General features: G+C 32.2%; 1 protein-coding gene across 1 annotated transcript in view; it reads right to left on the bottom strand.

The window, feature by feature from the left end:
- LOC129221904 (uncharacterized) overlaps positions 1-9,155 on the bottom strand; it is a 39,983-nt gene extending 30,828 nt beyond the window's left edge. Inside the window, exon 1 of the mRNA XM_054856280.1 lies at positions 8,961-9,155. Within this exon, the coding sequence (XP_054712255.1) occupies positions 8,961-9,118 (158 nt within the window). The 5' untranslated portion in view covers positions 9,119-9,155. The remainder of the gene's footprint in view (positions 1-8,960) is intronic.
- Positions 9,156-16,859: the final 7,704 nt, after the last annotated feature.

Genomic DNA, 16,859 nt, shown 5'->3' with positions numbered 1-16,859 from the left:
AGGGCTGAAGCAGAAATACATCACCAGCTCAGTCATTTAAAGCCGAGGACTGCAGTTTCGTGCTTATTAGCACTCATCAGTTGGTATAGGAAAGCGACTAAGCTAAAAATGGAAAACCCCTTAAGGATGCCAAGAGTGTCAAACAAACTGGTAGCTAATATACAATTAGCGCAGACCAGACGAGTGACCGAGGCAAGAGGGTTTTCCATCTCCAGCTCAGTAACTTTCCTATGCCGGACTGATGAGTGCTAATAAGCACAAAACGGCAGTCCTCGGCTGGAAATGACTGAGTTGGCTGTAAATTTCATGTAATTTGACTAAGTTTAATATTTTTAAAAAATTACTTAAATCGGTTCGCTTTTATTGTTTACGCTTCTGCCGATGACATCACATGATGAAATGCCATTCACAGAACGTAATACTTAAATTGCTTCTTTACTCATGTGTGCTGGCAACGATATGGTTGATAGCAAGTGTAGAGCACAATATTTAATTCACTTGGTGATTATCATAACGTGAAATCGAGGCAGACAGAAGAGCCAAAAGTACATTATTTGTGACGTCATAAAGACCACACTTTGTTTCAAAAATAGCACATTAAAAAAAAATAATTAAAAAAATAACTGTTTGGAAAATTAGTATTTTCTGGGTCAATGTTATTTTTTTGCTAATTCTATCAATTTAAGTGACTAAAACTAGTACTTTTGACTGAAGGAAACAACCCCATTCCGCCATTACAATATTATTTTCGTGAATCCCCTTGACACCTCTCCTGAACCCCTAGGGGTTCACAAACCTCCGGTTGGGAAACTAGTTACACTATCGACTGCACTAATTTTATTTTTTTGTAATGACCGAGACAAAAGAAATTTTATAGAATAGTGGAAACGTTTTAATGGATTATGAATGTTGTTTTCACCCATTGTCGGCGATAAGTATTACTTCAAGATTGTTCTTAATTATTTTCTTCTCCCCCCCCTTAATTCCTTCAAAAATTTCCTCAGCAAAAATGTTTCAAAAGCTCATTAGTATCAGGGTTGGTATAAAACCATTTTAAAAAAAAACCCCAAAAAATAGTTTTTTTTTTTTTTTTTTTTTTTTTGCTTAAAACAGGTTTTTTTGGTTTAAACCAGGTTTGTTTGGTTTTTATTAGTTTGAAGAAAAACAATTTTATTTTAGGAAAATCATTCAAATTTTATGAATTCATTGTTAATGTTGAATATTCATGTTTGTATCTAATTTCTTCATAACTAATTAAATAATTAAGAGTAAAATCTTGTAATTTTATTTCCTCATACTTAGAGGTTTCTATAGGAGAATATTGTTTGAAAATTTTTAACTATTATATAAAAAATACCTAAATGGGTCTTGTTATAAATAATCAAAGAAATAATTTACTGAGATAGTTCCAGACATTATTAATTATAAATAACCAAGAACTTAATTACAAATAACTTCTTGCAAATTAATTTTCTCATGATCATAGCTGTCTACTATAAATAAAAAAATAAAAATTAAATTAAAATCACTCATTCTTAAATATGGAAAGTATTTTATAGTGTTTACAAAGGAATCATAAGTCTGATGTACAATTTTAAACAACTTTAAAAATCAAAAGATCAACCCATATTTTTTTTTAAGATTTGAAGAAAAAAAAAGGTTACAAATCATGTAATTTATTTACCTAATGTATCAGTGAGTGATAACAATTATAGAAACAGGACAAGTAGGTTTTTAGAAAACCATTATGTTTTCCAGTGTAGACATTATTTCTCCTGGTTTAATACATTTAGGAATGCAATTTTTTTTAATCAAAGAAAAAAAAATCATTTTTATTAAAAGCCTCAGTACAAACTTAAATGAAAATACTCTTTTAACTCTCTTATTTTAATGATGAAGATTGTCATAAAAATGAATGTTCATTGATTCTTCCACCATTCATACATGAGACTTATATTGGGATAAAAAAATTTTTTTGAAAGGGTGAAAATTTGGCTTTTTTTAAAAAACGAACACAGGGTTAAATAAATGTTTTCTATTTTCATAATTTAATACATTTTCTTTTCTTGCTCTGACTGCATTGTCTATTGGGGATGCAAAAAGTGTGCAGGTACAAGCTGAATTTTATGACTACTCTAAGTGTTCTTGAAATTCTTTAGTTATTTTTTTCCTCTTGTCATTTAAATATTCTAGTGTTGAGATATTTTTACACTACACTTCGCATCAATGGTACATAATCTATCCCAATAAATCTTAAGTAATCAAGCAAATTAGGTAGTATATGAAGTTTTGGTTGAGCTATGCTTTTTTGGACTATTTTGAAATGCAAAAGACTGAAAAATAATAATTAAAAATTATAAAAGAGCAACTTGGATTTCTTTTCTATGTAATTTTTGAAAAACTTGGTTGGTTTGCCTTGTATAATTATGTACCTAATAGAAAAGCTTCATAGACTTAAAAAAATTTAAAAAATAAAATCTATTTAGCAAACTAACATCACCTTAAAAAATACAAGTTTCTAACTCTATTAAATCAGTAATTAATCTATAAAGCTTTGCTAGTTACATTGCATTGATTAGATTTTACTGTTTGCAATAACATGTAAAATTTGTGAAAACATTTACTGAAAAACTATGAAATTAAAAAAAAACATTTTTGAAGAAAAAAACAAAAAACAAATGGTTAAAAAAAAAAACATTTGGTTTAAACCATAGTTTTAATCAACATGGTTTAAACCAAACAGACCTAATTAGTATTATTCGATTATCTGGGGAAATTATTTGATTAAGCTGCATCTTTAACATTGCGTCTATGGGGAAATATTTGGTTCCAGGAGGTTTTATTTAAGTGGGGTATTTTTTTTTTCGCTCCCCCCCCCCTCCCCGTTTAAGCGGGGCTGACAGTATTTTTAAAAGTATAAGAAAGGACTTAAAAGAGCTATTGTTGAAATTGTGAGAACTTCAAAAATAAGTAATCTTAATAAAACATAGGACATATAAACTGTTAAAATAATTTTTCATATTAATCAATATTTAATCAAAATTAAGCATGGAGAAGTCATATATCAGTTACTAAAAGAGTGGTAGTTCTTTTTTTTTGAGCATTATATAAAAAAAAAGTAGGTAAATCACTTTTCATAACTCCTGAAATTACTTCTATATTTGATGAAAAATACCCCCATATTTCTATCAAAAAGTTTTTCATGTTCTCTTAGAACATATAACAAGTGCATTTTAATTTGTAAAAAATCGATTTTTCGAGAAAAAAAACCTTTTTTTCCACTGCCTCAAAATGCGGTGATTTACAAAACTGCCGAAAAACTAAAACATTGCCACATTGCGTTCCATGTGTCTCTGTTGACGTAAACACAGGCAGTTTGTTCTGAGTATTTATTAACGCAATCGATGTGTCTTAGATTGCTTTCAGGTACAGAAATTGTTTCATCCCTTAGTAGTATTCTTGAGCTTCTCAAAATAATGTTAGTTTTCCTTATTTCCTTCTAAAAAGTGAGTTAATTGAGAAATGGTGAAAGCGTGTTAACACAAGAAAAGGATAACCTTATACCAGGGAAAAGAATTTGTTTTGTTTGAAATTGTAAGAATATGGTTTTTTTTTTAATCAAATTCATTTAACTAATCATATTTTACAGCAACATTTAGTTGGAATGGACAGTATGCAAAATATTTTATTTTCTTGAATATATTATCGTAGAACAAAATGAAAAATGTTTGACCGAGAAAGAATTTACTTTATTGCTTTTATTCTCAGCTGAAAGGTTTCGCCAAATTTATTGAGGGTTATAGTTTATATATAGTATTGTGCGAGCAAAGTAGCCTTGGCGAGATTCCGCATGTTGGTTAAACCATTTTTAATTTTTATCATGAGTGGAATAAAATAGTAGAAAGATTAACATAATTCGATAAGTAAAAAGAAATAATGGTAGATCAACTGAAAAAAAACTACCACCATATATCCGGGAAAATTTTGTTGATGATTTGCATAGCATGACATAATTAAATCATAACTCAGAAATTAGAAACATCAAAACAGAAAAATATTAAATTAACTGATTCAGGAATTTGAGAGAAATAACTCAGCCACAAATGCAAAACAATTAGCACTAGCCTAGCAAGGCATAAAAGTATCTTTTTTTGATAATAATTCATAATGTCACATAATTAAATTATCTAGCATTAATTGTTATTCTTGTCAGGCCACAATTATTTGGTTTTATCAAGAATTGATAAATATCGAATTCAACATCGTGGAAATGGCTGCTTAGAACTACGAACTACGTAGTTTGCATTAATTTCTGACGTTTAGTAATGCTTCTTGAATTCTCATTTCTTTCTACGTTGGCCAGAATATCAACAAGACTTTGTAGGCTTATTAGCATTTCCTTCGTTAGCCATGTGCGTTTGTTTTACCTTTTTCGTCTGCCATTAGAAAGTGGCTATAGTGCCCCCTATAGTTTGTTGGAGTTGCAAATAAGGATAAGATGAAATTTTAAATATAAAATTTTTCATTTCTTAAGAATATTATTTTAAAAAAAGTAATTTGCTGCACATTTTAAGTTATTTTTATCAGTTTGTAGTTAAATAAAACTCCAACACAGCCTTGTTTTTGAAAACTTAGGCACTTAAGCATCTTATCTACTTTGACCTTGTGAATGACGAAATATGGCGACTATGTTTCCAGCTGAAATGCTGAAGCATCCATCGCCTTTCCGACCAAAACACAATCGCCAAACAATCTTTGCCAAATCTTCCTTTTTTTCCTTTATTTTATTTTTAACTAGTGGTACCCGCAAGGCTTTGCCCGTAGTAGAAAATTAAAAGGTCATTTGGTTTGCTTGTATATTTATAAATAATGTATGATAAATTTCTCGCCAATTGGCTTGCCCATATTACGGTTCCACGTTATGATAACTTGGTAGTTTACTCGTCCATCTTTAAGTTTGCCCGGGAAAATGTTCTTAAAATTGGAATAGAAAAAAAAAGCAAAATAGAATTTTCGAAAAATTGCTTTGAGGTGCACACCCCTATACTACAAACTAATTTTGTACCAAATTTCATGAAAATCGGCCAAAATGTCTAGACACCATGCTTGTCTCAGAGATCCTTACAGAGAGAGATTCAGACATCCCGACAGGGCGACTTTCAGCTTTATTATTAGTAACGATTTCTATCTTTCCTTTTGTTCTTTAGTAAAATTATCTGCAGGCTACTGAAAAATCTGCAGCGCACGTCTCCTGTCTCGCAGTTTCTGCTACCCGGGTCCTACACTAATATGTGATATAGAAAAAGTAATTGCACACAAATTCACATCCATAGTTAACTTTAACTATGATTAGATTTTACAATTTTTTTTTACTTATACATAGAACATAGTCTTTACGAATACAGCGATTGTAAATGATTGCAGCATATTATATGCTTGCACTTTTTTTAAATTGTAAAATCGTGAACAATATTCAATGGCTCTCCTCTGATATGCCCCCCCCCCCCCTTGGCGAGATTTTAATTTTTCGCTCGATACGAAAATCGCCAATAAGGCGATAACTTGGCAACCCTGGTTTTGCAACTTGAACGCTGGAAAGTAGTTTCTCTAAGTCTGTTTTTGCACGTGTATGTGTTTTAGGAGGTAGGTGCTCATATGTTTCGCTCTTAGGGAGATTTTAAGTTGAATACTCTAAAATAAAGTTTCAATTCAAACTTTATTTTAGAGTATTCTTTTTCTTGTTGTTTTTTAATGTTAATTTAGTTGAATTTTCTATTTTAATTATGAGTTCGGTTTGTGATGTTGTCCAAATGTATCAATTGAAATTTTTGAATGAATCTTCTTTTTCGTCAGGTCGTCCAACGTTTGGACGTACCGGAGTCCTAAATAGATTTTTTATATTTAAACTAATTGAAAATAAAGAGGTTAGGTAAGTGAACATATTTTGAATTATTGTGTTTTTAGTGTGTTTCTGGTAGTTTGTATTTTGGTCTGGTTGGCATTTTTGTAGCACAAAAATGGTGTTAATTTCACATAAAATCTGTGACTTTATTGTATACTGAACGGAGGAGATCTGTGACTTATATCCGACTGTGATGTATATTAAAAGTCGGAGGGATAACGGACCGAGCGGCAGCGAGGTCCTGGCGAGCCCGAGGTGTCATAGTACTTTCGTAATGAGACCGAGGCAGGGCCGGCGAGCCGAGGTCTCATTACGAAAGTACTATGAGATCGAGGGCTTGTATCCCGGAGAAAAAACGGAAAAAAATTAATGCATTAATTTCATTAAATAATTAATGACATAATTTGAATTTTTCCTGTTGGCGCTAAAAAAGCATCGCTAAGAACGATGTATGACATATGACGTCATACATAGTTTTCTTGGCGACGCTTTTTTGGCGCCAACAGGAAAAAGTCGCCAAGAGGGGGGTATATCAGATTTGTTCCTATTCAATTTTTTACAACTACTCCGTATTGGGTAAGTACCAAGGGGATGCCGAGTACAGTCAATTCAAGATAAACTCGAATCTAAAGGGACCAACAAAAAACTTCCGACTTGTCGGAAGTTCGACTTACTGCTAGTTTCGGTTTTTTACATTTTAGTATTAAAAATCATCAAGTATTTTAATTAATATGTACATATAACAGACAAAATTACAGAACTTAAAAGTTTTTAAGCACAATATGCAGAGTTTAATCAAAAGTATTTAGAGAGAAAAATCAAAATCGTGGTTTTGATTTAGATACTGATGGAACCACTTGAATAGAGCTGATTCTATTTCAGGAAAGGTGCACATCTTCATTCATTTCAAATTCATGGATTCTACCCCTTTAGAAGATTCTCTTTCTTTCAATATCATTGACAGAGTACATATTTGCTTAGACATCTTTAATAGTAAAGAAAATTCACTCTGTCTCTCAGGAACTTATCAGCAAATGATCGAACTAAAGATGAATGAAGGGGAATGCATCTTAACCTTAGGTCAGCCTTAGAATAAAGGTACTTGATGGCTTAAAAGCAAATTCATAGTCCAGCAATGTGTCAAAGTGTAAACAGTACAGTACAGCAAAGGAAAACAAGCTAACTCATTTCCGCATAATTCCTTTATAGCACATTGGCTCAACAGGTGCTCTTCTTGCATTAGAGGTCTATTGTGTAAGAATTGCAAGTGAAGGTGAAATAATTTTTCTCCCATAGTCACTTCTTTTTCTTTTTTTTTTCATTCTTTCAAAATAAATTTCAAGTCATCTTTGAAAAAACTGCCGAGTTAAAGGAAGTTAACTTCAAGATATTGAGAATAATTAGCATGGAATTTAAGAGAAAGGGGTTGAGACCAGTCTTGCATGATATAGAGGAACGCGCGAACGGCGTTCAGAGAAAATGCAGAAATTTTTTGTCAAACTGCCAACGTTAATAAAAATATTTTAAAAAAAAAATTAAGGGAATTTTTAAAAAAAATCCCAGTTTATTTCTGTTGAAGCCTTTTTCCAAAAGCCTTTTAAAGCACACGTGTGAAAAAAAATTATGGTTTTGGCAGTTTTCTTCTGTTGGTGAAAATTAAGCACAAACTATATGTCATTGTAAAAAAAAATTAAATGATTGTTTATAGCACTTTTTTTTGGCCTTTTTTATATTTGAATATAAATTTAATTCTTTATTCAAGGGTGAGTTAGGCAAAATAATTATTTGCAGAAAATTTTCCAGTTAGGATTTGTGTTCGCAGAAAGCTTTTCATTTTATCTAAGTCTGGTTGAGACTTGATAAAAACTTCAAGTTATAGTAATATTAGAGTTATTGCGAATTGACTGTACTTGATACGTCTTTAACGCCCAGGATTGGAAAATCGCGACGTGAAAATCAATTTTGGGTTATAATGCCGAACAATTGCTTATTTCTAACACAGGCAGGATAACATAGAATTTCAGGAAATCTATCATTAAAAGGATTAGTTTTAAACAATTAATTGCTGTATAAGCACATAACTTTTGACCATCAGTTTACATAATTTCGGTCTGGTGATACAAACATCTAAGTAAACTGAATTTGCAGGAGTGAGTTATCAATAGAGATCTGATTGTGATGGATGAAAGTAATGTTACTCGCCGTATTCTTCCAAGTCACATAACTTTCAATCTCTACATTGATTGAAAATTTTTTAATTGCACAACTAAATTTGAAAAATAAGCAAATCGGGGTTGAAAAAAAATTAAGATCTGCACTGCACTAAAATTTTTATATATATATATAAAAAATTACTACATCTCCTGCAGTGATACTTGCCACAGAAGTAGGTGTTATATCAGTACTTGCCCACAGGAAAAATGGAAAAGGTTGAAACTAACATAAGGAGTAGGTAACATTGCAAAGAAAAGACATTAACATTCCAATAAAAATAATGAGGGAAAGAACAAGAAAAAAAAAATTAAATTTCCGAATGAGTAGAACAGACCTCTGAAGAAATCAACTTCATGGCAAATTAGAACTCAAGAGACAGAACATATTTCATGTTGGAGTGGAGAAAATAAAATAATCCCATTCAATTATTTTTTTTTTCGCATTAAATTATGAGTCATGAAAAAAAAACGATTTCAATAGACCTTTGAAAAATTTTGTTCCTTTCAGTTTCTTTTAAAGAATATTATTCGAGAGGAAATCAACTGCACACAACAAGGAAAGCCATACAACGAATAGCAAAGCTGGTTACAGTAGACTGAGCACATACATAGAGGTTACTCGCGCTGCCCCCCACAAACCAAACGAATCTACAACTAAACGATGGAAAACAAAGCTTCGCGAAACATGTGCTTAATCGCACGTGTGTCAAACATCACTAATCCCGCCCAAGTTTAAATGTGCTTGTCAATTTTTTCACACTCGGTACGACACAAGACGTTTAAAGCTAACAAAGGGACGGCGGGTGAATGGCCTTGAACCAGACGAACAAAGGTTTTCTACTTACCAAGTATCCAGACGAATAAGCTCTTCAGGTCCACCTTTTTTGGTCCTCTTTGCTGCTCTCTCCTTCAAAACTTCCTTATATTGAGATAACACATATGACCACTGTTCTGGAGTAGCTTTAGTAAAGAACACAGGTCCCGAATCAGTTGCTTCAGCCATCCTGTCCTTTGCCTGCACACGTACACACTTAACTGGAATCTCGCCGCTTCGCCGCGTCACTAGGGGATAAACGAAAAAGAGGCCGTTGACAAAAACAGAAATGCACTCTTCTAGAACGTCCAATAGATGGCACAACCTGTACATTGCTGAGAAAGCTGCAATTTTTTTTATGAAAAACCAGAATGAGATCGGTTGTGTGTATGATAGTGTAATAAAAATATTACTCTCGGATTATAAAAAAGAATTAATGCAAAAGTTTAAGCAGGAAATCGCTAAATAAATCAAAAGCAAAAAATACTTTCTGAAAAAAGCATACCTGTTTCATTTACCGCCAGAGGGCAAAATGAAGAAACGATATTGTAAAAAATTGTTGTTTTACTGTTAAATATTAATGCATAATATGATGATATGAACCTTAGGTTTATGAAAAGTATGCAAATTTTGAAAATATTAGTTTTGCGATCACGTGAGCAGAGCACAAAAATCGAAATTTTTGACTATGAAAAAATGTAGAACTTTTGTAAAATTTAATTCTTTTACTTACAGCTATGTATTTAATTCTGCGCACAAAATTTTTCTTGACTCTTTTTCTTGCGCTTCGAAACAGTTCGAACTGACAGAACAGAAAAACAATAAAGCCTGCTAGTGGGAGGTGGGAACAAGGGAGAAAAATGCATTTTGCTCCCACTAGAAACTGGTTTTTTGATATAAAACTATCTCAGGTGATTTTTTTTTTCTTTTTCATTTACGTCGTTTTTGCATGTGCTCAACTTGGGTTTATTACTGTTTATATTTTCATGATAACTTTCATGTGTGGTGATCACCCATTCTCAGTCCCTGTTTTACACTGGGTTTTTAATGTTGTAGTTTGACTACGCAGACTCATTTTCTTTGGAATTTAGATTGACATATAACAAGCTTGCAGGTTGGAAAGCATTTATTTCAAAATAATAAGCAATTTATGTACTTAAAAAAAGAAAAAAACTAATTTAAATCATATATCTCTGGCAGATAATCATTTATGTAATTATTCAGAGTGTTTTCTCTTAAGTTTTAAAATTAATTTAAATTACATTTTATCAATAGACTCATGTTTTTTTTCCACCTCTGATTTTTACAACATTAAATAATTTATTTTGGACTAGCTTTTGTGTTAAAGAACAAGCAGTTTTATTCCATTTTTTGCTTCCTAAACATCCTAACATGAAAGTTAAATTCCCTATACGTAGAGCCATATATTATTTAAATTAGTAAATTAAAGAGGTGAAATATCAGTTTGGAGTACCGGGAGGAAAGAAAAATGTTGATTTTTTAGCAAACTTTAAACCAGTTTTTTTATTTCTAGCCAGTGATATAAATATATCCTCGTTTTCCACAGCTTTTTGCCGCCTTGCGTCAAATTTTTAATTCCGGATCAACAGTAAAATATTTTTGGAAAACAAATATATATATATATTTTTTTGGAAAACAAATATATATATATATATATATATATATATATATATATATATATATATATATATATATATTAGGGTGGTCCTTATTTTTGAAGTTGTAGATATTTTACACGACACCCCCTCAATTTGTTCCATTATACAAATAAATGATCCATGCAAAATTTTAAGTCAATCCATGAATATTAACATATGCCCCTAGGGCCCCCTTTTTTGGGTTTCGAAGAAAAAATTGCGGATTTTCTCATTTTTATGTAAAAATAATTCTAATGTTTTATATTTAAAATAATTTTGAACCTCAATAGATGTTGCTACTTTCAGACCAACCATTCTCTCACTTTCATTCTGTAAAATTTTACAAATTACATAGGGTATATGTACACCAATGGCCCTGGGACAGGCATACCGCTATTCGCGCTCGTTTCAAACCAAGCGGCAGGGGAACATTTCTTTCCACTAAGATGGACACAAGGGATTCTAAAGGCCATTAATGAACGGCCTAGGCCATTAATGAATGTTTGACAGCAACAAATTGCCTCCTCCAGACTTGGGGGTGTTGATTTAGAAAATTTTCTGTGTATGTAATAGGTGTAACATATCGGGTCACTAGGTTTCCATGCTATAAATATAAGTAATGACAATTATATTTTAATTCGCTGTTCTTTAGTTATATACTTAAATGTTTATGCATTCTTATAATTTAAATTTTTAAAAATCCTCGATTACCCTACAATAAAAATAAACTCTATTTTCCATATCTAAAATATAAATTTAAAAAAATTCCAGATCGGAATTATGTAAAAATCTATACTTTAAACTGTCTTCTATTTCAGTACATAGTCCTTTATTATCATCAAATTCCGCTTGCAATTCACAAGATTTAGAAACCGAAATGGGTATATATCCTAACCTGTTGAACCTTTTTTTCTATATCTGGTTTACCACAACACAAAAAAGCTTGACAACTATTGATATCTGCTAACATTTCATCAATGTTAGAAAAATGCCATATTAGGGACAAAGATGCTGCTCATTTATTAACAGCCTATGTAGATGCGGTAAATTTAAATCTAAATAACCTAATTATCAATCGTACATCCCATAAGAGAGCAGGAGAAAATCTTCGAGAGGTAAAATCAGATTTCATGAATTTAAATTTAGATTTTTAGTTATTCCCTGGGTTACAAAGCTACATCCAGATGTAACTGGAAAAAAATGCCGATAGGCTTACCATGATAGCTTCAGGTCCCAAAGTTGAACAGCTACTCAGAATTTCTGAGATATTTCTTCAGTTGTATATGTGATATCTTAGATGATTGCTCTTTATTGCTAACTGTGCAAGCTGTAGTGTTTTATACAGCGGCTTACAATACAGGCCGTATAAATTGTGCATGTAATCAGGGCCTGATTAACGCACGGTCCGGCGGGTCCACGGACCTGGGCACCACAAATTTAGGGGCACCAAAATAGCCTAGCCTAAATTCACTTACTTACTTCCTTTTTTTTTTTAAAGCTCATTTTACTTTTTCTCAACTTTAAGGAAGAGGAGGCTCAAATTTTTTTAAAAATCAGCTCAAAACCTCATAAAGTTAAAACCAATTCGCGTAAAGAAGTCGTTGTCCCTTAGCTCTGGAATTTCAAAATAATTACTCGGATGACATAGATGAACATTTTCCAGAAGAATTAACACACTTTCAAATTTTTGCAAAAGGTAACCCTTCTGCTGGAGAATGTTTTAAAAGGATAAGATCACTAAACATTACACATACATTTTCGAATGTGGATTCACCCCTTGCAGCTTCTTTTTACCTTGCCTATCAGCAGCTGTTCCAGTGAACGTTCCTTTTCATTTTTGAAAAGAATAAAAAATCATTTGAGAAGCTGCGTTTCTCAGGATAATTTACAGGCGTTTTCCTTATTGACCACTGAAAATTCTGTGACATCAAACATAGATTTCGATTATTTGATCGACACATTTGCCTGTGTTAAAGCCAGAAAGAAGCTTTTCTAAAGCTTGATGTCAGAATTAGTAAGATTTTTTTTTTGCAGTTTTAAATTGTTTTTTAATTCTTTTTTGCCTTCAGAGGCAATTTTAACTGTGATTAGTTTGGTAACTATTAAGTGTTTGGTATTCAAATCCCAGATTTCCTTTCAAATGCAGTAATGTTCCTTTAAAATGTAGTTTCTAGTATTTAGGTTTCTAGTATGAAACATTGACTTTAAAATTGAGCGGATTTTCTCATGGGGGGGGGGGGGCACCAACATATACTCAGGACCTGGGCACCAGTTTGGCTTGATCGGGCCCTGCATGTAATTTTTTAGAGGAAAAACTGAACGGTGATATATTACATTTATATTGCTATCATCATGCACTTGAAATCATACTACAGAGTGTCTTTAAAGAAGTTCTTGCCTTTCTTAGTTCTAGACTCGATCTTCCATTATTTAAGCGCTTCAAAATTCAAAAACTACACATACCACTTAATTTCTAAAAGAAGAATTTGATGACATATTATTGTTCGTAGAAAGCGGAATTAAGAAATATTACAGAGAATTCTCATAACGTGTAATAATATTTCTTGGTGAAGTCCTCCCTCCTACAGCGATATGTTTGCGGCAACCTGGGGCTCATCTGTGAGCCAGATGGGTGGCAAAAGGAATTTATTGTTTGAATATTTATATATTTAGGAAACAATTTAAATTGAACTTACATGAAGAGAATGCCCGTAAATGCTGTTTTACAGTTAAATGTTGTATGAAGATATAGTTTTTCACAGTAACCCATTCTAGGCCTTTTAAATTAATATAAAGTCTAGTGTCTAAAAAACCTGCAGCGTACAAAATGATGACAAACATGCAGCAGAAGCAGTGATTGAAAAATTCCTAAATCACTTATGGTACTTAGGGGATGAACTAGTAGCTTTGTCCGTATTGGATGAGTGAATTAACTTTGAAGATTGGAAAAGATTACTTCAAAAAAATGCTTGCTGAATAGGAAGACGTGTCTGATGACTGTATAAAAAATTTCAGATAACAGTAGATGATTTGGAATACTTTCTTAGTAAAGATCTTCTTTTTTATAGAATCAATTACAAGTCAATAAAACTGTTTGATAAGTTACAACACCAAAAGATGTTTTCCTATTTGATCCTGATTCATGGCAGAATGAAGGAAGCTATTTAAAGGGAAGAGATATCGTTAAAATGCTGAGAGTTGTGAATGATACAACTGAAAGATGAGCACAATTAATCGGGGAATTTCACAATCAATTTACCAAATATGAGTCACAAAAGCAATTTAGTATTTTACAGACAGTCTATGACTATCGGGGAAAAAATGCATACGATTGATAGACATTGAGAAAAGTGTACGATTAAGGTAAAGTTTCAATAGCACCATTTCATTCTTATTCAATGTAAAATCTTTAGACGATATGAAGTAATTAAAAAAATGAATTTTAGCGCTACCTCGCTGTAAAAATATTTTGAAAACATAGGAGAAACGATGTACGAGGTCTGAAGTAAAAACTCGAAGATTTGTGAGAAAATTATCAAAAGTGTTAAAGTTCAACGGCCTAGGGGCACGTGTTATTATTGACCGATCGAGTTCAAATTTTGCACAGAGTACTTTTTATTATAGTGTCACAAAACTAGGGGGCGTCACTTGTTGAATTCCGAAAAAAAATTTTCCCCATATAAATAAAAGACCACCCTAATATATATATATATATATATATATATATATATATATATATATATATATATATATATATATATATATATATATATATATATATATATATATATATATAAACACAGTGGCTCCCAAAAGTGTTCGGACACCTTGAAATTTTGTAGTAAAACCAAAATAACGCGAAACTGAATTCGAATATGAAGTCTAATTTTTTTTCTCATCATTCCTATACCATTTTAAATAAAACTCAACAGTTTTTTTTTTCTTTTTTCAGAACATTGCCTGATTTTATTTTTGAAATTTGTCATAAAACGAAGAGACACAGAAAACATACGCCACAAAAGTCATCATACACTGAAATATTTTCTCATAAACTCATGGTTAAAATTATCATATGTCGCTTTTTTATTATTTTTGCATTGTCTTGACACTGTAAAGTCATTTGCTTTTAATTTTTTGTTTATTTATTCTATAATATTCTGCTTATTTTTTAAAAACGGTTGTTATTTGTAAAGAACAACAAACACCGCTCGAAATTTAATGTTTTTCCTCACAGTAGCAGTAAATTGGTTTGAAATGTGTCTAAATTAGTTAGTTTATACCATTCTATAGTGAAGTGCTTGATAAAATGCTTTAAACAAAAGACTCAGATCGAAAACAAAGGAAGAAAAGTCCAACCGGCAAAGTTAACAAAGCGTGTTCAGAGATTTACAGTTAAAAAATTATGAAAAATACATATTTGAATGCAGCAAAAGGTTCTGCAGAATTTAATGAAACATTTTACGTTAACTTTCACCTAAAATTGTTCTGAAAGTTCTCTGATTATAGCCCAGTTAATGAAGGTAAAAAAATAGGCTTTGTCGCAACTAATTTAGGGAAAGCTGAGTTTTTGCAGGATGTTAGCAAATAAAGTACACACTAAAAAAATACAAAGTCCCGACCCCCACCCCTCTTGCTTTCCCTCCCACCCCCTCCGAAACATTGCAAGAGCAGTACTATGATTATATACGTTTTTCGTGTCGCAACTAATTAGGGGAAAGCTGAATTTTGGCAGGATGTTAGTACATAAAGTATACACTAAAAAAACCACAAAGTTCCGACCCCCGCCCCTCTTGCTTCCCCCCCACCCCTCCGAAACAATGCAGGAGCAGTACTATGATTATACGCTTTTCGTGTCGCAACTAATTAAGAGAAAGCTGAATTCTGGCAAGACGTTAATAAATAAATAAAACACTAAAAAAACATTAAGTCTCGACCCCTATTCCTCTTGCTTTTCTCCCCACCCTCTCCGAAACACTTAGACCATCAAGAGCAGGTGATTATATGTTTTTCTTTTCGCAACTAATTTTTGCACGATGTTAATACATAAAGTGTACACTAAAACCTTGACAGTTCCGACCCCGACCCCTCTTGCTGCCCCCCCCCCTCCTTCCGAAACATTGCACACTGATCTGTTCAGTGCTATGATTATACGCGTAGAGCTTGAAAATTTATGATGTTTCCGGAATGTTCCTTTTTTTATTTCACTCCTAACAATATTGTAAACCAGTGGTGCCCAACCTAAGGCCCAGGTGTCGTATCCGGCCCGTGAAGCTGATCTGTGTCGCCCGTTGTTTTGTGAAATGTTACAACTCGAAGAGCACAATTAATGGCAATGTTACAATTTGTTAGTCAAATATTTAGAAATTGGTTTCTGAAAACATTGTTGGGGACCACTTTTATTCACAAATTCTGAAACATACACTTTTTATGTAAAGCTCAGTTTCACCATTTTACCAACTTAATCATATGCAGAAAACTCACAACAAACACCAAAAAGTAACTTCAACAAATTAATAGCTTTTTATCATCACGTCTTGGAAAGAAATGTTTGAACAAAATTTATAGATAATAATATGATAATAATCATTTTCTTGAAATGGATCAACACTGTAATGACATTCATTTAAAGTTTTTACTACCATGATGCAATTATTTGTTTCAAAAGTTTATAATTCGTTTGTGTCGGCGATAGTCTACAAAATAATGTTAATGCTTGGCTAACTATTTAAGATTTAAATAAATCAGGAACAGTATGTTTGAACTGAGATTATTTTTTCACAGCGGATATTATTAACGTTTAATATTACTTTTGGTTTATTTTTAAGTCTTATATAAGGGGGGTCATCTTCTAATATTTCGTTGGTTTGGTCTGAAATATTGTTACGGTGCATTCCACTACAGTGTCCACACATAGACGTGCAATCGAACCTAGCTTTACGACAGATACAATTTGAAACACATAATGTTTTCAATTGCAAGATATTAATTGGAGAAGTTCACTTGAAGCAGAGGTAATATTCATGAACTTAGGAATCTCTCTCATGGCATTATACTCTTACATGAAGTATAATGCCAACCCCACTCCTGTGGGGGACGTTTAAAACCTAACCAAGTGTGAATCTGGTGTTGACCCTAAAAACTCTGGTGGAAACCTTAAAAAGGTGTAGACGAGTGACGTTTGAAGTTGGTGGAAGTTTTGATAAATCAAAAGTGGACTTTAGGGACATTTTTGCTTTTACTTGCTTTTCACAAACTTTTATTCAAACTTGGTT

This window comes from Uloborus diversus, chromosome 5, assembly GCF_026930045.1.
Source record: "Uloborus diversus isolate 005 chromosome 5, Udiv.v.3.1, whole genome shotgun sequence".
NCBI classification, from domain to species: domain Eukaryota; kingdom Metazoa; phylum Arthropoda; class Arachnida; order Araneae; family Uloboridae; genus Uloborus; species Uloborus diversus.
Note: the sequence above shows the minus strand (reverse complement) of the source record. Positions and strands in the feature narration are given on the sequence as shown.